Below are 22,422 nucleotides of genomic sequence, written 5' to 3' on the forward strand. Positions count from 1 at the left end.
CCCAAATTCATCTTGAAATAAAAAGTTGGCCAGAGACATGCAATTGTGGTTAATGGACAATAGTGATTTCGTAGGTTGTTTTCTGCACCATTGACGATTGAATAAACTATTTGAATAAACAAATTCAACAAGCATCAAGCAATCATGCTCCCAGCTCTGCAAGAACCATTCAAATAGCAGAATTTCTCAAAGATTTGCAGGTTAACACTGCTTGCATCTGCCAATGTAGATTTTCTGATGTCACCATTGTCAATATTACATTCATAAAGCTACCACCTCAAAGCTGGGTTGTACTGCAAACAGCAAGATGAATAAATCAACAATGGTGACTTCATGAGTTTTGTCCTACTTGCGTTTTGACACATTGCAAGACCACACCTTGGTGATCATGTGTCAGATGAGGAACATTGGAGATTTATTCAATGCTAAAAAAAGTCACATGTGATAGCTATGTACAAGATTCGTGAATGTTATGAATAGGCATGAAATTACTGTGGTCATTCTGGTTCAAGAACATAGATTATACCAGATACTTAAATTTGCACAACCTATTCCTTCACATCTTTGAGAAACATTCACAAGAGTGTTGATAAATCCCAAAAGCAACATTTTTTAGCATCAAACACCTTTTGATCATTTATTTGCAAATAATTGTAAAATTATAATTGAAAAGCATAGTAGGAAGTTATGAGTTAAGATATTTTGTAACTAATTTCTGCTACAGTTTCTGATAACTCTGGATGCTTGGCTTTGTAATTACCTAAACAGATGTGTACATAATGTGACAAATTGCATTTGAAAGGACTGCTCTTCAGCCCCAGTCTGCAGCTGCTGCAGGTGGGGTTAGTCGGCTGGGGGACTTCCTCAGCAGCTTGCTCCTGGCCCTGGAAAGTTGGCCACGCACACCTTTCCAGGTCCTGGAAAGTTGGTGTTATAAATAAAGGAGTCTCGGCCCAAAACGTCGACAGCGCTTCTCCCTATAGATGCTGCCTGGCCTGCTGTGTTCCACCAGCATTTTGTGTGTGTTGTTCAGACAAAATTTATATTGTGATTCACCTGATAGTCACAATGTGATGCAAGCAATTGTTCACAACATTAGAAGCCACCAGGAAAAGTAGGGTAGGAAAAGATGTAAAGGATCTGTGCAACAGAGATAATGCAAATGGACAAACTACTGGGAGATGCTCACCTAGATGGAAGATCATGTTGTATGGGGACATTGATGGAGTAGCTGTTGTCTGAAGATTGAGGGATGAAGCCAATTACAGAGAAGAAATACTTACACATGCTTTAGGGGTGGCTCTAGAAGAGTCTAGAGAACAAGGATTTTCAGCTAAATGACTGCTATAGACAGATTTGTGAATGAAATAAGCTATTTATCTTTTGCTTAAACTGCTGGCTGCTGCTTATTTTGTCTTATCCAGGAACCATTATAGACTTGGAATCCAGGTGGACAGATTACGTTGGCAACAATGAGTCCTAAGATCTGCACTGGGGTGGCTGCTTCATCAGCACTCCAATTGTTACTGTGAGAGTGTGAGATAGATTCCATGCATCGATAGTTTTCATAATTGAAGTCTCTTAAGAAATTACAAAATGTGAGGTATCATTTTTGGAGATGCACAGGAACGCAAGTAGATCAAAGCATTTATGGCATAAGTGCAGGAACTACGGACATAAGCTTCATGAAAAGTGACCAGGGTGCTTTTGAAAATGTAGCACATTTTATTCCAGAGTAATTAGTTCAAAAAAAGATTAAAGTAGATAAGGCAAATTGGCAGTACATGGGCAGAAACAAAATGATATATATTGGAGAAGCCAACAGGAAGAAATTGAAGATTTGAAGATTGATATCTGCTCCCATAAATGGAGTTGGGATATTAGGCAGTAGTTAACTGCAACATACTTGCAGACTGGTTCTTTAAGAATTGTAATATAGGAAAGAATTACAAGATAGGAAAGATATTGAACTTGGTAAATTTGGTTTTATTATTATCACTTGGAATGAGGTATAGTTTAAAAAACCTTGTTTTACAAACCATGCATATGGATAATTTCATCACAGAAGTGTGTTACAGGGAAAACAATTACAGAACACAGAATAAAGTGTTACCGTTACAAAGAAAGTGTAGTCAGACTATAATGATCAGATTGTGAGGTCAAGAGTCCACCTTATTGTATGTTCAATAGTCTTTATCAGCAGGATAGAAGTTGCCTTTATGCCTGGTGCTATGAGCTTTTAGGTTTCCCTTCTGCCCAGTGGGAGGGAGGAAACATATCACAGAAACATAGAAATCCACAGCACATTACAGGCCCTTTGGCCCTCAATGTTGTGCCGACAATGCAACCTACTCTAGCAGTTGCCTAGAATTTCCCTACTGCATAGCCCTCTATTTTTCTGAGCTCCATGTACCTATCTAAGTCTCTTAAAATATCCTATTTTATTTTATTGTATGAAAACAGAGGATACATGAGGTGGACAGAGTTTTGATTATTTTGGCTGCATTATCGAGGCAGCATATAGTGTAGACCAGTGGTGTCAAACTCATTTTAGGTCACAGGCCGGATTGAGCAAAATGCAGCTTCATGCGGGCCGGATCAGTCGGACGCGTGCGAACGCAGCTTTTGTTGCCTCCGTTTTTTCAGCCTGCTCTCATGTGTCTCAGCCTCTGCTATAACTACAAAGTGTTTCACTTTACAAATTTCGTTTCTTATGAAGAAGACTGCCGAGCAAGACTGCCGAATAAACACTAAAAACCCTGAAAACCTGGTACCTGAATAAACTCAGCATTAGCCATATCATACGCCATAGGCACTTCGATTACTGGGGCCAGCTTTAATAGTAATTAGATATTATCTCGCGGGCCAAAGATAATTCCACCGCGGGCCGGATTTGGCCCGCGGGCCTTGAGTTTGACATATATGGTGTAGACAGAGTCTATGAAGGAAGGATTTGTAGTGTACTGAATCCACGCTGTACTGAACTATGTATAAACTTTGGACAGAGCAGTTGCCATAGCAATCTGTGAAGCTTCCAGATCTTTATTTATATCAGCAAAGTACCCAGTTAAAATTGTGGTTCTTAATTTGGAGAAGTAGAATGCAATGGGCAACTAAAGGAATGCATCACATAACCAACTGAGAGACAGACCATCCTTTGTGTAAATTTACGATGTGGTTTCAGTAACAGCAATGACTAATACTGGGCATATTGAGGCTGTAAACAATCTTTGAAATTCTGAGTTGGGCAAGTTTCCATGAATGGTTATTATCAAAGGGATATTCTACTCTGAGGTTTCATGTCCAGTACTGATATGCATTGAACTTTAGGAAATATTGATAGGGAAGGTAGTTTAAGATCTTTTCCATGGTTCGGAACCCTACTGAGAGCCCAAGGACTAGGACAATTTTGATGCCTCTGCTGGGATGATGGAGCAAGGCAACGGCAACTTTACTGAATTAGGGAAATGATTATGAAGTGGATGGAGCTCAATTGTTTTGGAATAACTATCAGGGAAAAAGCCTACAAAGTAGTTTATGATATAAATAACAGCAAGTTCATCCACAGTGAAGATTTCCCCAGGAGAGCACTTTAACTGAGACAAGACTGGATATATCAGCCTGGGAGTGTAAGACAAACACGTCTTATAAACTACGTAAGAACTGTTACTGATCAGAGATTAGGAAATGGGAAGTATAGAGGCTTCAGGGGTTTTGGATTATGCTCATCTTTGAATGCATGTGTCAGCATGAATATCTACTTTTAGTACTGCATTATTTTTCAGCAATATTAAACTCGAAATATCTCCCTGAAGCGTTCACAGTTGTGTTTTAAGGAGCCAAATTGTTTGGTTCTTGAGAGAAAGTCATGTTATGTTTTTGAAACAGTTTAAATTGTGTGAATGTTCTGAGCTTTAAGTGTTTCATGAGGTTTTGATACTCTTGATTTACACAGGAGTGGTGAGAGATAAGGGGAGAGAGTGAGAGCAAGAGAGGACGTAGATGAGATGAGTGCTGAAAGTGAGGACAAGCGAGAGAGCAAAAAGGGGGTTAGAAAACTAATTTGATTTAATCGTACTCTCTGTCAAAGCTAACATAAACCAGAGAATATGATGTGAGTAAAGAATAATAAAGTTGCAGTATGTCTTATATTTTAAGAGGTAGTGTATTTTTATGAAGCTTAATGTGAGAGCTGTGCAAGGCTGTGGTTGTGTGAGGTTGCAATTGCTCCTGAAGGAAAATGAAATTCAAGTCTGGGTTTAACAACTTGCCTGTTTTAAGCATTACTCTTGTTGCTTTTATTTTGCTGTTGTTTAAAACAAAAAGATTGTGCTTTAATTAGTAACATTTGTCATCTGCATTAATATCTGATGAAAAAGGATCCAAATTCCAAAAAGGCCATGTACAATTCCAGTTAACACTGTGAGTCATGTTGGCATCTCTAACTCTAGTAACGTGATTCTCACACATTAAAAACTGGGAAATACTGAATAACTTGATTTGACATTTTGGACATTTGATATGATTTTGTTGATCTCACTAAGTCTGACAAGGGAAAAGGTTAGGCAAAGCTAAGGAAGTTAGAAAGAATTAATAGTTTCCTACAGTACCAAATTAATCCCTTGGGCTACCAAGAACTGCCACAATATATTCAGCTTGTTTTATTAACCACATAGGCAGGAAGAAAGATGAATTCCCGCAAAGAGCATTTAGGGAGTTGGGTAGAAAGTTAAGAACAGGACCTCTAACGTTGATTAGTGTGTAGGTTGGATTTGTACTAAAGGACAGATTACACCTAAACTAAAGATGCACAAATATCCTCACCTGGATGTTTTCCAAGAGCTACTTAGGAGGCTTTAAATAAGTGTGGTGGGGTAGGTTAGCAAGTGGAGAGGTTGAGGGGAAGGAAAAGATAGTCAATCAAGTATGAAACAAAGGACAGGTAGGACTATCTTCATAAACACAGTGGGGCCAATGAGCAGAAGTATATTTATTTCATTGCAATGAGTATTACAAGTAAGGCAGGCAAACTTGTATGGACTTCAGTAAAGCAGTCAACAAGCTCTTCATGATAGGCTGAGCCACAAGATTAAGTCACATGGGATCCACAGTGACATGAATGATTGGATCCTTTTAACAGAAGGTGGTGGTGGTAGTGGTATTGCAGGTCTCTGACCCATGGAGATGTACAAGGATCAGTGCTGGGGCATCTGTTGCTTATGATAGGTACAAGTAATCCTGTTTGAAATGTAGGTGCGCCGGTTGGTAAATTTGCAAGCAAGACAAAAATTGGTGGAGCTGTGGAGAGTGAGGAAGATTATTAAAGGAGACAGCGAAGATAACCACTTGGAAATTTGGAACATAGAGGCACTTACATGAACTTCCACAGCCACCGACGATCCTGTGATATCTATCAGTCTCTGAGGTTGATGTGAGAGCATCGTTCAGGAGGGTAAACCTACGGAAAGCATCTGGCCCAGATAGAGTTCCTGGCTGAGTCCTGAAGGCCTGTGCTAATCAACTGACTGGAGTGTTCACTAACATCTTTAATCTCTTACTTCAGCAGTCACTTAGCTTCTATGTGACTGAAAAACATGGTAACCCTCCGTGATTATCGTCTAGCAGTACTTACATCCATTGTGATGAAGTGCTTTGAGAGGCTGCTCACGAAACATATCAACTCTTGCCGGAGGAGTGCCTTGGATCTGTACTAATTTACTTACCATCACAACAAGTTAACATCAGATGCCATTTCATTGGCTTTTCACTCAGCCCTGGAACAACTGGACAGTGAAGATGCATTCATCAGGATGCTCTTCACTGACTACAGTTCAGTGTTCCACACTAATATTCCCTCAGATCTATTCTCTAATGTCCAAGACCTAGGCCAGGATAATCTATTGTGCAGTTGGATCCTCAATTTCTTCACTTGCAGACCCCAGTTAATTCAGATTGGAAAAATAACTCATCCACAATCACCATCTGCAATGGTCCACCACAACGCTGTGTGCTTAGAACCTTGCTCTACCTGCTTTATACTTCTGACTTTGAAGATAAGCACAGCTCCAATGCCATATTTTAAATTGTAGATAACACCATGTTTGTTGGCTGAATCAAAGGTAACATTGAATGACTGTATAGGAGGGAGATTAAAAACCGGACCGAACGGTGCCATAACAACAACCTCTCACTCAACATTAACTAAACCAAAGAGCTGATTACAGGCTACAGGAGGAGGGAACCAGAGGTCCGTGAGCCAGACTTCATCAGCTTATCAGTAACTTTAAATTCCTCAGCATTATCATTTCAGATGATCTGTCCTGGGTCCAGCACACAAGTGCAATTATAAAAAAGGCATGGCAGCATCTCTACATTCTTTGAAGCCTGCGCACATTCAGCACATCATCTAAAACCGATTTTTATAAAACTTCTACAGATGCGCAGTGGACAGTATGGAAAAGCCTACAAAAAGTATTGGATACAACCTAGTACATGACATACAAATTCCTTTCCACCATTAAGCATATCTACAAGGAGCGCTGGCACACAAAAGCAGCTTCCCATCATCAAGGACCCCCACTACCCAGGCCGTGCTCTTTTCTCCATTGGGAAGGAGATACAGGAGCCTTAGGTCCCACACCTCCAGGTTCAGGAACAGTTATAACCATCTTTTAACCATCAGTCTCTTGAACAAGAGTAGATAACTTCACGCGCCTCAGCGTCGATTTGATTCCACAACCTATGGAATCACTTTTGAGGACTCTACAATTCATGTTCTCATTATTATTTATTACTTACCGTATTTATTATTAGTTGTTTTTCTGTTCGGTATTTGCAGTTTGTTGTCTTTTGCACATTGGTTGTTGTCCATCTTTGTGTGTACTAGTCTTTCTCTCTATCCACTGTGAATCCTCACAAGATAATGAATCTCGGTGCTATATGGTGACATTACACTGTATGTATTTTGAAATTAAATTTACTTGGAACTTTAAAACTATACAGAATCAGGTTTATTATCACTGGTCGTGAAATTTGCTAACTTAGCAGCAGCAGTTCAATGCAATATATTATAGAAGAAAAAATAATAAGTAAATAAATTACAGTGTATGTATATTGAATAGATTAAAATCATGCAAAAAACAAAAAAATATACATTAAAAAGTGAGGTAGTGTTCATGGGTTCAATGTCCATTTAGGAATCGGATGGCGGAGGGGAAGAAGCTGTTCCTGAATCGCTGAATGTGTGCCTTCAGGCTTCTGTACCTCCTACCTGATGGTAGCAGTGAGAAAAGGGCATGTCCTGGATGCTGGAGGTCCTTAATAATGGACGCTGCCTTTCTGAGAAACTGCTCCTTGAAGACGTGTTGGGTACTTTGTAGGCTAGTACAGGATGGAGCCAAATAAATTTATGACCCTCTACAGCTTCTTTCGGTCCTGCTCCCCCCATACCAGACAGTGATGCCCTCTATCAGAATGCCCTCTCATCACCATCTGAGATTGTACAACAATGGTTGTATCATCAGCAGATTTATAGATAGTATTTGAGCTGTGCCTAGCCACACAACCATGGGTGCAGACAGAGTAGAGCAGTGGGCTAAGTACACACCCCGAGGTGTACCAGTGTTGATTGTCAGCGAGGAGGAGATGTTGTCACCAATCCGCACAGACTGTGGTCTTCCAGTTAGGAAGTCGAAGATCCAATTGCAGAGGGAGGTACAGAGGCCCAGGTACTGTAACTTCTCAATCAGGATTGTGGGAATGATGGTATTAAATGCCAAGCTATAGTCGATGAACAGCATCCTGACATAGGTGTTTATATTGTCCAGTTGGTCTAAAGCCACGTGAAGACAATAGAGAATAAACAATAGACAACTGGTGCAGGAGTAGGCCATTCGGCCCTTCAAGCCAGCACCACCATTCAATGTGATCATGGCTGATCATCCACAATCAGTACCCCATTCCTGCCTTCTCCCCATATCCTTTGACTCCGCTATCTTTAAGAGCTCTATCTAACTCTTTCTTGAAAGCATCCAGAGAATTGGCCTCCACTGCCTTCTGAGGCAGAGCATTCCATAGATCCACAACTCTCTTCGTGAAAAAGTTTTTCCTGAACTCCGTTCTAAATGGCCTACCCCTTATTCTTAAACTGTGGCCTCTGGTTCTGGACTCCCCCAACATCGGGAACATGTTTCCTGCCTCTAGCATGTCCAATCCCTTAATAATCTTATATATTTCAATCAGATCCCCTCTCATCCTTCTAAATTCCAGTGTATACAAGTCCAGTCGCTCCAATCTTTCAACATATGACAGTCCCGCCATCCCAGGAATAAACCTCCTGAACCTACGCTGCACTCCCTCAATAGTAAGAACGTCCTTCCTCAAATTTGGAGACCAAAACTGAACACAATACTCCAGGTGTGGTCTCATTGAGATTGCATCTGCTGTTGACCTATTGTGGTGATAGGCGAATTGCAATGGGTCCAGGTCCTTGCTGAGGCAGGAGTTCAGTCTAGTCATGACCAACCTCTCAAAGCATTTCATCACTGTCGATGTGAGTGCTACTGAGCAATAGTCATTAAGGCAGCTGACATTATTAAGCACTGGTATAATTGTTGCCTATTTGAAGCAAGTGGGAACTTCTGACCATAGCAGTGAGAGATTGAAAATGTCCTTGAATACTCCTGCCAGTTGGTTAGCACAGGTTTTCAGAGCCTTACCAGATACTTCATTGGGACCTTCCACCTTGTGAGGGTTCACCCTCTTTAAAGACAGCCTAACATTAGCCTCTGAGACAGAGATCACAGGGTCATCAGGGCAGCAGGGATCTTCACAGCTGTAGTTGTGTTCTCCCTTTCAAAGCAGGCATAGAAGGCACTGAATTCATCTGGTAGTGAAGCATTGCTGCCATTCATGCTATTGGGTTTCGCTTTGTAGAAAGTAATGTCTTGCAGACCCTGCCAGAGTTGGCGTGCATCCGATATCGTCTCCAAACTCATTTGAAATTGTCCCATCACCCTTGAAACAGCCCTCCGCAAATCATACCTGGTTTTCTGGTACAGGCCTGGGTTGCCAGAGTTGAATGCCACAAATCTAGCCTTCAGCAGATGACGTACCTCCTGGTTCATCCATGGCTTTTGGTTTGGGAATGTACAGTAAGTCTTTGTAGGCACACAATCATCTACACAGGTTTTAACGAAGTCAGTAACAACTGCAGCATACTCATCCAGGTTCAAAGGTGAATCCCTGTCCACAGGGATTCAAAGCCGATTCCAGTCCACAGATTCAAAGCAGTCCTGTAGGCGCTCCTGTGCTTCCCTTGTCCATACCTTTTTGGTCCTCACTACTGGTGCTGCAGTCTTCAGTCTCTGCCTATATTCAGGGAGTAGAAGTACAGCCAGGTGATCAGACTTCCTGAAGTGAGGGCGTGGGACAGCACGGTAGGCATTCTTGCTGGTGGTGTATCAGTGTGTTGTTTCCTCTGGTATTGCAAGTGATCTGTTGATGGTAATTGCTTAGTGATTTTTTTCAACCTGGCCTGGTTAAGATCCCCCCAAATAATGGTGCAGGCGTTGGTCTGTATTGTTTTGTGCATGTTGATCCTATTGTTCAGATCATCTAAAGCCTGACTGACATTGGCCTGAGGTGGAATGTATACCGCTACCAAAATGATCCTGAAAATCTCCTGTGGTAGGTAAAAACGACTGCACTTCACTGCTAGATATTCCAGGTCTGGTGAGCAGATTTGGGACAGCACTGATATATTTGTGCACCAAGAAGAGTTGATCATGAGGCATACTCCTCCACCTCTGCTTTTGAGAGACTCTGTAGTCTATCCTGATGGTGTATAATAAACCCATTGATCTGAATTGCTGTAGCCAATATGGAAGGGGTTAACCAGGATTGCACGAAACGAAGGACACACGCGGTCCTAATGTTCCTCTGATTCAGCACCCTGGTTCTGAGATCATCGATTTTATTCACCAGAGACCGCACTTTGCCAGCAAGATGGTCGGTATGGGAGTTTAAAAACCCCGTTTCCTTAAACGCACTTGTATCCCTGGCCTTCAGCCACATTTCCTGCGTGGAATTCTACAAGGACGAGCCCATCCCCAATCAACATTGTTTCTGTCAGCTTTAAGCAGCGATAATTTATTTAAATGTATTAAGACATCTTTGCTGACTGTACTGACCTTGGAAACAGTTGTGCTTTTTCGTGGTATCAGGCTGAAATTAGAATATTTAATCATATCCATACAGTAGAAGGCACAAACTCTTAGGAGCATTCCTGTATAGAATGATCTAAGTCCACAGTGCCCTAAAAGTGATAGCACAAGCAAAGGTGGTGTATGGAATACTTACTTTTATTGCTCTGGGTACTGAGTATAAAACTTGAGAAGTCACACTGCAATTGTATAAAACGTTGGTTAAGCCGCATTTGGAGTATCATGGATCACCACAGGAAGGATGGGGATTGAAAGATTCAAAGTATATATGCAATATACGACCCTGAGATTCATCTTTCCACAGACAGCCATGAAACAAAGAAAAACATCAAGTGCCCAATGCACAAAAAAAATTATGTACAGAGCAAAAAATGAGCGAAAAGCATCAAATATAAAACGGCAAACCACAAAGTCATCAAAACAGTCTAGGAATGTTCAGTTTACATAGACAGATAGATACTTAATGATCCCAAAGGAAATTCCAGTGCCACAGTAGCAGCACAAGTTCACAGATATAAATATCAGAAGAGAAGTAAGAAAAAAAAAGGTTACCACAAACAGTCTAACAGGAGAGGGTCATCACTTCCCCGGCTATAGGCTGCCTGTTAGCATCAACCATTTAATGCCATTGCCCCAGCACATCACCGCGTAGAAGATTGTTCTGATGACAATAGACTGGTAGAACATGTGAAGGAGAGGCCTGCCTAATCCAAGGGATCTCAGTCTCCTCAGGAAGTAGAGGTGACCCTGTTCCTTCTTATACACAGCCTCTGCGTTGGTGCTCCACTCAAGTCTGACATCCAGGTGCAGCCCCAGGTACCTGTAGGACTCACCACATCCACGTCCTCACCATCAATAGTAACAGTTCAGTTCAGTTTAGCGCTGACTTTGCAAGGTATGCAGAAGAGGTTTACCAGGACATTTCATAGATTAGGAGGATTTATCGATAAGAAGAGGTTTGACAAATGTGGATTACTTTCTTTGGCCCATCAAAGGTGAGAATTTGATAATTACATAAAATGACAAGAGGCATAGATTGGGTCAGAATCTTTTTCCCGGGGTCATCATATCAAATACAAGATGGCATATCTTTATGTTGAGAAGAGGAAAAGGAGGTTTTTGGGGCAGGTGCTTTTGTTAAAACTCTTCCTTGATCATGAGAGGGTAGATGCCTGGAACTGCAGTGCCAGTGGAGGTGGTGAGAGCAGAAATGACAGCAATGTTTAAAACCCATCTAAATACACAGATGAACAGGCAGGAAGTGAAGAGATATACAAACGTTTGTAGATTATGTGTGGACAGATGTGCACTTTAAATTGGCACCATGGTTGGTAAATACATCACAAGCCAAAGGGCCTATTCATGTACTCTACTGGCTACGTCTACACCCTACAAAAGCAGATAGCATGAACGGTTTACGAATGCAAGAGGATCAGTTTTAAAAATCTACGAACATACCTAGAGACAGCAAATGATACAATATGTTGACAATCTGAATCTATGATTTTGACTTGTAAATTTCTATGTTTGCAAATATTCTTTAGAGCATTGAAATGTAAAGGATGTGACCTAGATAAGGCTAGTTTGATCAAGGGTTAATTGTGAGAGCTCAATCAAGATATGTTGTTCACAATGTACAAGGCCTGGGGTACAACATCAGCACTGAATATCAGTTATGAATAAGTTGACAGGGGTTTTGCCAGAAAGATTGAGGGAAAATATTAACTTTGTAGCATAATAATGCTATCAGGGAGGAATCATATGGAATTTTGTGCCAATATTAAGATGCCAAGTAAAAATACACATTGTAAAACTTATCCAAATTAGGAGCCACTTCATACAGAAGTAGTAAATCTGACATCAGTTTAATGGTGAGGATAAAGTAACATAATACTTTACCCTTGGGCTGGGAAAAGTAGCATTAAACTCAATAGTTGTAAAAGACCATTTGCAAGCAATAATGGGAAATACGATGAAGCAAAGTTAGAGGGTTACGCAGCGACTATGTCAATCATAGACAGTACATGCTGGCAATCCTATTAATTGATATTTTGTTTTGGTAATTACCCAGGAGATGCTGAAGAACTACATAAAAATCTAATAAAGCAGCCTTTCTACATAGATAATGTTCATGTAATCAGCTTGTTTTTAGAGATATTGTGACAAGCCAGAACAATCCTGCATGCCCAGTTTATCTTTTTAATGAACTATTCTCTCTTAACAGTTAGAAAGTGATTGCAGAGACACTGACCTGTACCATTCTAGCCTGGGAATCTAGCTATTTTGACACATGATAACCATAGTGGCAAACAGGCAGTTTCATCTGATGTGGAGCATTTGAAATGACCATCCCAAAAGAATGTGTAATGATGGTATTGTATGATTCAAAATAATTTCACATGGAACTCATTAGCCTTGAAATAATTCAGAGCACTGTTGGCAAATCAAAAGTAAATGATCTTAAGGCTTAAGACTAAACTAAGTAATCCCAGTTAACACATCATATTTCAACCTCACTAAACACCATCCATCTTCCAAGCAAAAGTCTCCCTTCTATAAGGAAAGTTTGCAACAAAGTAAAATTTAGGCTGAGGAAATCAGACTTTAGTTAACATGGTTGCATATTAACTTGTTATTGCAATGGCACATTACTAAATTTCCTTTCCAGGCACACTGCCTTTCAGTTTAAAGGTCAGTAGTTCAAAGCATGCCCAGTATTTCAGGCGGCAATAAAGAAAGCAGCTACAGTTTACAATATGTTCAGGAAAAATCTTATAGAACTAATCACCGTTTACGATCCCAGGCCCAGTCTGACCCCTGGTGCCCAGCTCATTAGTACTCAATCCCCATCTGGTACCTGGGTCTCTGCTATCTGCTCCCAAGCCCATTCTCTTCCTTGGATTTCTAGTCAGACCAAATGCCAGGTGGACAATCTGTGAACTCACATACTACCTCAGATTAGCAGAACTCCACAAGGTTACAATGTGGAACAAGATTCCCAAATCCTCAGAAACCGGAGTGATTACATCCCTGGCCATTCCACTCATGGAGTCAGGGCTAGCCTAGGGATTGTCAGCTATCATTTTCCTCCCACATCTTCTATCTGGAGTATGAAATATTGCATCCTCTATTAAAATCACATAGGAACCATTTTTCCTCATAGATACATAAAATCTCATATCCCACATGACTGTTAACAAGAGAGAGAAAGATCGTTAATGTTTCAGATGAATCATCTTTCAACAGAACATGATTAAATGGAATTTTATAACCTGGAATGTTAACTCTCTTTGCTGTAATAAATCCAGCAAGTGCATTAATCTAAGGAAAGAGAACAAACCTTGCTTGATATGTAGCCTTTTAAAGATTTTGAAAGCTCTTAGCTGAGATTTCAATGTAGGAGAGGGCAAGAAGACCGAGAAGGGGAATTCCAGCATCTCAGTGTCCACCTTATTTCTGCTCAGTGAAACTCCATTGTAAATGCGGATAAATATTTCTTGATTTTCTTTTCACATTTGGATATCATATGGAAAGGCAAGTTTACATCACTACCTGAAATGCTGCTAGTTCCACCTCTGTCACTAGACACACTGTGCTATTGGGGGCCAGGACAAAGCCTGAGCGGAAGCACAGCCCATGGCAGCTTGAAATGCTGGCTTCTTGCTGGCAATTTTAAATTAGTGATACAGAGAGAGGTCAAAGCAACTATGGAGAAGAGGTCTTCAGCAACTTAACCACTTTTGTTGGCTTCTTACATCATTTTCTAGACTGCAGATAATTCCTTTAATTGCAATAGGATGGTTTCGACTGATTTCAATATTCTCCACTTGCTTTGCTCTGGTATGAATGGGAGTTATAATTGTCCTTATACACTAAGGTACTGAGAGCAGAACTACTGTTGAAGGAAGAATGAATGAGCTTTTCATTCACATATCTTTCAGAACCTCAAAATACCCCCAAATCACTTCACAGCCTATTATGTTGAAGGGATTGTCTGACAGCAGTCACATTTGTATGATAACGCTGACGTGATCAGAGCTTTCCTGTGCTTCTACTGCTTGCTTCACATACCTCTGTTATAGTAAAACTGGAAAGAAAGTTGAATTTAACAGTGGTCAATAATCTTGCATACCGTTCATACATTGATGAATGCATTGAGGTAATACAGTAACAGAGTACAGGATAGTGTCATAGTGAGAGAGAAAATGCAATGCAGACAGACAATGAGGTGCAAGGTCTTAACAAGGGAGATGATTGTGATGTCAAGAGTTTGTCTTAACATACTAGGGATAGAAGCTGCCCTTGCCCTGGTGGTGGTATGTCTGGGTGGGTCGGACCTTTGATTTTGCTGGCTGCTTTACTGAGGCAGTGGGAAGTATAGACAGAAACACGATGGGGAGGTTGCTTTCTGTGACGTGCTGAGCTGTGCCCACAACTTTCTACAGTTTCTTGCAGACTCAGGCAGAGCTGCTGCCTTACCGATCTACAGTCTCCCTCCACGCACTTATCCATGCTACAGCTTTCCATACACCTCATCCCTCACCTCCATTCAGCCCCAAACAGTCCTTCCAGGTGAGGTAACCTTCACCTGCTAATCTGCTGGGTTCTTCTATTGTGTTTGGTGCTCCTGATGCAGCCTCCTCTACATCGGTAAGACCCATTGTAAATTGGGGGACTGCTTTGTCGAGCAACTCTGCTCCATCCGCCAACAGTGGGACTTCCCGGTGGCCAGGCCTTTTAATTCGGATTCCCATTCCTGTTTCGATGCGGTGGTCCATGGTCTCCTCTTGTGCCAAGATGATACTAGCCTTTATATTCCACCTGGTACCCTCCAACTGGACTGTATGAATATCGATTTCTTCTTCCAGTGAACAAAATTCATCTCTATTCCCCACTCTGACCTTTTATTTCTTCTCACCTGCCAATTGCTTACCCTGGGTCCCCTCCCCTTTACTTTTCTCCTATGGTCCACTCTCCACTCCTATCAGATCCCTTCTTCTCCAGTCTTGACCTTTCCCACCCACCTGGCTTCACCTATCACCTTCCAGTGAGCCTCTTGTCCCTCCCACTAACATTCAATTCATGTATCTCCCCCACCCCTTTCCTCTCAGTCCTGATGAAGGATCTTGGCCTGAAATGTCTGTCGACTGTTTACTCTTTTCCAAAGATGCTGCCTGACCTGCTGAGTTCTTCCAGCATTTTATGTTTGTTGTTTTGGATTTCCAGCATTTGCAGATTTTCTCATGTGTATAATGAATCTGGATAGAATTGTTTCTAAAATGCTTCGGAATAAAATTGGTGAGGGATAAAGGAGACATACTAAATTTCTTTAACCTCCTAAGGAATTAGAGGTGTCAGTAAGGTTTCTTAACTATGGTATCAACATGATTGAACCAGGACAGACAATTGGTGATGTTCATTCCTGGTGAACGTGGAGCTCTCAAACCTCTGATCCTCAGCATCACTGATGTAAAGGCACCTCACCCCTCAACACCTTCCTGAAGTCAATGACATGATCTTTTGTTTTGCTAACATTGAGAAAAAGGTTGTTGTCATTCCACTATCATTCCCATTCCTGTTGTCCAACTCATCGTTCGGTGAGATGCGGCTCCTTATGGTAGTACCATTTGCAAACTTGCAGATGGAGTTAGAGCACAATCTGGCCATGCAGTCACAATTATACAGGGAGTAGAGTAGGGGGCCGTGGATGCAGCCTTATAGGGTACTTGTTTTGAGGATAATTGCGGCAGAAGTGTTGGAATTTAGAATGTATATCTTAGCCTATCAGCAAAATATTGCTGCTGTGTATCCACTGATTAAGCTCAGATTTGAAAAATATTGCAATGAAACAACACTGAAAAACATTCAGCTTCAGGAAAGAAGGAACTCAAAAGCACTGTCCATCAATTTGAAAGAAATTAATTGAATGCAATACCTCACTCAAATTTTCATCCAGAGTTGTATTGCAGCCAGAACAACACTAAACTGTTCTTTTTCTTCAGTTTAAAATTGCTCACTGGAGAAGCAGATCGCATTGGGCTTGCCTGCACTTTCACGTTGCTTAAATGACAGCAGTATGCATGCTTGCTTGACTTCACAAGTGACAGGTTAAGTTGCCTAAAACATTACTTCTAATGTGCAACATCCATGACACACTCATCATTTACAATTGTTAACCTAACTCCAGAGAAAAGGATGAGTGTTCCACTGACCATAAATTGAGCAGTTGCAATGTTTAAAAATAATTTTGAACACCTCAGAGTTTTATTAAAAGCCTGGAGTCTAAGCAATCATTTTAAAAAGACAGAGCAGTATCAAGAGCTAAATCCATTTCACAAAAAAGATTTGCCCTACCGTTTTGCTGTACTATGTAATCAATAAAATATAGGCATGTGACTTGCCTTTCCCTTAATATTTTGGAAACCGATGACAGCGAACCAATTTGTTATGTCAGAATGTTCACACTTCTTTTATAATACAGATTTCAAATATTTTGCAATATTCCAGTCATATCACTGAATTGTGCTTTGAAGATTATTACAATAATTTCCGTCTTCATTATCTCCTAAAAAATGTGGACCCAATCCCAATTTATGCAGCACAATACCTGGACATCTATACAGCTTCCTTGCCTGTGCAATGTCTCCTTTACTTAACCGTGCACGTTGACCAATGGCAGGCCTTATGCCATTTTCATCACGTCCAGGAAGAATGGTATCCAAAAACATACCTCTAGGAAAAGAAAGAACTGTCATTTAGTATGAAAATATTGCCACTTTCTTTGCATACATCAGAATAAGGGTGACTGGGGATTGATCCCCCCTCTTTATAATTTGCTGTGGCATTTAAGCATATGTTCACAGTACATGTTCACCACAAGTGTGCCACTTAGTGAGAGTATTTAGTCAGTGCTGAGTTAAATAAGTGTCCTTGCATGTGTTGCTTGTTGAGAACAAGAGTTCCTGCTCCTCATTGTTTGTTGCCTAACATTTTGGAGGCCTGCAGGTGTGATTTCCTCTATATCTGGACAGAATCAACTCCAGTTATGGTGAGCAGCCCTGCTCAAAAATACTATGGCTTCCACGGCATATTGGTCTTCAACCAGATCTTTGGAAAACATCATTCCCCATATTCTTGTGTTAAGAAAATAATTAATCCTTCAGCAAAGGAGTAAAAGTAGAAAATTGGTAAAAGATCAAAGCATTCGGAAAGGCATCTCACAAAACACGTCACAAGGATGAATTACATGCACATTAATGCATAAACCACAGAAGAAAGAATTAAAATAATTCACAGTCTATATGGCCAGCATCATTTTTTTTTAAACTTTGAAATATTAGTATTTAACACTGCCAGGATAAACTGAGAACAAATTGGAAGGGCTTTTTCCCCCCCACTCATATCAAGTAATACTTCAAAGCAGTGAATACCAAATCATTCTAAAAGGAATGATTAAGATACCTTTTCTTGAGTTTTGGCTGATGATGTTTTCCATGGCAGCAGTGCTGTGGTCAAAGCATCTCACAATTTTCCACCCATTAGTTATAATAGAAGAAACTTATGTGCAATAGACTGATCTCATTCCCAAATTCCTGATCTGCACCCTCTTTTTCCACGTTCAGAACTGGGTGCAATTTTTTAAAAATTTGCTCTTTAGTCTTTGGCATATTTGAGAACTCTTAATTCCAAAAATTTTGATTCAGAGCTTTAAATAAACGAACACTGAAGGTATCCTAAAAATACTATGAGTAAATATGATGCGAAGAAACACACTTAAATTTAGCTGTTCTTGGAAACACTGAAATCTACATTTGGTTGCACTATTGTCAAGGGAGGCAAAAGGTTGTGCCACCAAGAGTCAATAAATAGCAATCAGGAATGCAGTTTACCAACTCCAACTTGGGAGAAGCATGATTAAATAAATGCAGCATTCCCAGATTTACCCACTGGAATTCAAGGAAATAGGTATATGCCAGGAATAGGAATTTCATTATAACTAGATACATCTCTTCAACTCCCATCTCATAATTTTGTTACATGTTTTATCTTAAAATTGATTCCATGACTGAGTTGTGTTATCTAATACTTTATGATAACCAAGATCAACATTTATTTTAATAATTAAATTTCTTCCCTTCCATTAACTAGGCAAAAATAAATATCAGGAGAAACTATCCCCTGATCTGCTGCTTAACAGATGTGTGTTCGGCATGCAGTTAATTTAATTTCAGGGCACAAAATTTAGTATCATTACAGAGCAGCCCAACAAGAACAACAAAACCCCGAACCAGCATTAATCCAAGTGAAGTTGTATCGTACTCTACTAGCTCACAGAGGAGCAACCTTAGACTCCAACCTTGAGAAGGTGTTCCTAGCATAGTGCATAATGCTGTCAAAGTCATATGCTTCTCCAAGGGAGTTCACTTCACCAGGTTCCATCTTGAGGAAGTTGTATTCCTGGCCTGCACGAAGTTAGAAGAAAATGCTATTGTTAGTCATTAGCCCAATGCGACAGATTACTGCTCAAACCATTCTGCTATGACCACTACAGAAACTTACAATTCCAAGGATCCCTTTGTTTTGCCAAGTTACGCTCAGCTTTCTGAGTTTTGAAAAGAACTTTTTTTTTGCTTAGCGTTCAACTTCTGAGCAAAGAGCTCTTCACCTACCGGTTTGGTACATGTGCAGTGCTCATGCACCAAGTCATTTCTGAAGCATGCTTTAATTCTGTACAATTCTTGTTCTAAAGAGCTTTTCTTCCTTATTACGGCAATTACTGGAAGGTAGCAGATTGTGAAAAGACTGCCACAGCATACGCTAAATAATTCCCTATTCATAAACAATGTATGAATGCACCATTTACAGGGCATGATTTTTTTTTGATATTGGATTGGATTCAGTATCTTTTTTTTTAGTTTCTTATCAATGTTGGCAAATCTGGGCATTTGTGAAAACCTTCAAGGGCTTCGTCAGCTTTAGGTCTCTATGAAGTGGAACAACAGTGAAAGCAGAAACAATATAACAACAGGTGCAGATTCTAAGTCTTATCAGATCATTTAAATTTACCAACTCATCTCCATCTTGTTACTTACCAAAGCATCTCGACAAGCATGTGACTGGTCAGTGTCAATTGAGCATACTCTTCATGTTTTACTGGGCAGAGACAAACATCTCAATGCCTAACCATTTCTGAGCAGAAACGAACACTAAGAAAACATCTTTGAAGCAGGTGAGGTGTCTTTTGCCAATCATTCCTCCTGGAACAATTTTGGCTGCTGCCAAATGGATAACCTGCTTGTGGAGTCAATAGCTTGTTGAATTAATACCAATAGAAAATAATGCCCAAACCTCACCCTGACTTTAGGTATTTTCATGGGCATGTGACTTCAACCCCAAAAACACACCAGTGGAATTTTAATCCCTATATTACATTGCAAGCTCACTTAGTTGAAGCATAATGGACCACAGATAGAACCACATAAATGATTTACTGGAAGTAATTTTCTACCTTTTAATTTTGGAATATTTGAGCCCTGATATTCTAATCTATGTGAGCTTTGATTAGAAAATTAAAATGGTTAAGTATATTGATTTGAATACATGTTCACTGGTATATTTCCAGTTGACTGAACGCAATATGAAAGAGGACTGGAAAACACACTATTATCTATCTGTTAAATGCTCTTATGTTGTAAATTTCAAAGCTCTGTAATGTTGGTTGTTGTTCAGATTTAATAGCTGGCACTTGAAAGGTGATGCTAGATTTTTATTTGTTTATTTAGAGATACTGTGGGGAACAGGCCTTCCGGCCCAATGAGCTCTGCTGACCCCCAACCTAACTATTTAACACTAGCCTAATCAGAAGAAAATTTACAATGACCAATTAACCTACTTAACCTGTACATCATTGGAATACTGGAGGAAACCAGAGCACTCGGAGGAAAACTATGCAGTCACGGGGAGAACGTACAAACTACTTACAAACAGCATGGCAGAATTGAACTCTGAAATCCAACACCCCAAGCTGTAATAGTGTCGCAGAAACCACTACGCTATCGTGGTGCCCCAAGGTAGCCTCTGTGTGGTAAAAACCTCCCAGTGCGGTGAAGTACACCAAAATCCTAGGTTCATGCTAGTCATGCTTTGAGTCATCATCCAATTTCATCAGTTACTAAAACACACTTAAGCAACAGTTATTTGAATAAAGTATCAGGGGTATCCGTAGTACCTAAAACCATTATTTCAGAAACAATCAACGGTTTCATACAAAATTGGGAAAAAAAGCATTCTATTAAAAATAAGAGAGCACTGAAACTTTGAGATTTGATTCCAAATTGGCACAACATGGATTAAAGTTTCTGGAGTTTATTTGTAATGGAATATATAGTTTAAATAGAAACATTTGATCCAGGAATAAACTGACCCTCAATTAATCATGTTTCACTGTTCAGCAACTGTGCATTTATTGCCAAATCTGTACATGCTTGTACAGTTAAAACTCTAATTTATTTTTATAAATTTAAAACAGTTAAAACTCTAATTTGTTTTTATAAATTTAAAACCACTAACTTATGATTCTATTTTGTATTACTAAAGTGATATTTAACTTGACTGATCTGCTGTGAAAACAGAAACATTAGCATGATGTTAATGGAAGGATGGCTAGTGCAAAATGATTAACAGTGTGCACAAAACTGAAAGAAAGGGGGTTAAATTACACAATTCAAACTGATCTGAATAATTCTTTTTTTCCCCTCTTAACCTTCTTGCCTTCGCACTAAACAGGGGAGTGGTGAGCACTCATACGACCTGATCCCAAGCCAACTATTTATCTGGAATTTGGAGGAGTCATGAGACGGTGAACATTGTTCTGTGGCCAGCACCTGGACTGTACAATGTCTCTCTTTATCTGTTGCTGGCTGCACGCCAGTCAGGACCAGGAGGGAGAATATTTTCCCCATAATTGGAAGGAAGAGACCTGTGGTTATCATTTGGGTGGCCTGGTTCTGGGTGACAGAGAAGGCAAATAGCAAGAGCATCAGGTCATGGTCTCATCTCCATTACATAATGATTTGCTCTTCTTCTGACAAACATGACTAACCTGAAACATTAACTCTGATTCTCATTGTACAGGTGCTGCCTAATCCACTGACTGGTTCCAACATTGTTTTTATTTTTGTGCTATAAACTTGTCTTGCCACATTTACTCAATTACATTACTTCTGCTGTCACATTTCAACAATTTATTTTTATGTACCTCTTCACCCACCTTCTAACACATTCTGTCACCTACATGAATAGCTCTGCCTCAGAACAATCTGTATGCACTGTTTGAAGTCATTCAAGGTGTACTCTTTCATCCCACAGAGAAGAATACGGAACATTCATGTAAGAAGAAGGGATGACAGATGGACTGCCATAAATTGTGCAACAACAAGAAACTAAGCAACACAATGGATGTGGTACAACCGAGTCCCTCTCTGTCAGAAACAGAGACTGTGAACTCACAGTTAAATGGCTATACACTACTAACCTTTCTGAAATAATAGCTAAATCAGAATTAGATTCAGAATCAGGTTTGATATCACTAGCATGTGTCATGAAACTTGTTCAACAGCAGAACAATGCAATATGTGACATATACATTAAATAGATAAATTAAAATAAGTAGTGCACAAACAGAAACTATATTAAAAAAAAGTAATGGGGTAGCATTCATGGGTTCAATGTCCATTTAAAAATCAGATGACAGAGGGAAATAAACTGTGCGTGAAATGCTGAGTGTGTGTCTTCAGGCTTCTGTACCTCCTTGCTGATGGTAAAGATGAGAAGAGGGCGTGTCCTGGTTGATGGCAGCCCTTAATGATAGACGCCGCCTTTCTGAGGCACCAATCCTTAAAGATGTCTTGGATACTACGGAGGGACCTCATTGGCATAACACGTTGTGAAATAACACTATGTGGGCCATATCCATGGTCCACAGAAAGAGATAACTGCTTCCTTAATCAGAATGACTAATACCACAGTACCATTTGTCTTGCAACATGTGAATTAATTTTATAAACTATTCCTGGTGTATAATGCCCAAGTTAAGTGATACTAGCCCTCCCAGAAGCCTGGAGACCAGATCTCCACATACAGCTGGCACTTTAAGTAATCAATCTAGTTCCTCAACAAAGCAACTTTGTCTCTTGGCAGC

General features: G+C 40.1%; 1 protein-coding gene across 2 annotated transcripts in view; it reads right to left on the bottom strand.

The window, feature by feature from the left end:
* tll1 (tolloid-like 1) overlaps nucleotides 1-22,422 on the bottom strand; it is a 396,079-nt gene that overhangs the window by 176,731 nt on the left and 196,926 nt on the right. For both annotated transcript variants that reach the window (XM_073043080.1, XM_073043082.1), the window contains exons 8-9: nucleotides 18,580-18,685; nucleotides 16,831-16,955 (exon numbers count right to left, since the gene is read on the bottom strand). In XM_073043080.1, coding sequence (XP_072899181.1) covers nucleotides 16,831-16,955; nucleotides 18,580-18,685 — 231 coding nt within the window. The remainder of the gene's footprint in view (nucleotides 1-16,830; nucleotides 16,956-18,579; nucleotides 18,686-22,422) is intronic.

Source organism: Hemitrygon akajei, chromosome 4, assembly GCF_048418815.1.
Source record: "Hemitrygon akajei chromosome 4, sHemAka1.3, whole genome shotgun sequence".
Taxonomy (NCBI): Eukaryota; Metazoa; Chordata; class Chondrichthyes; order Myliobatiformes; family Dasyatidae; genus Hemitrygon; species Hemitrygon akajei.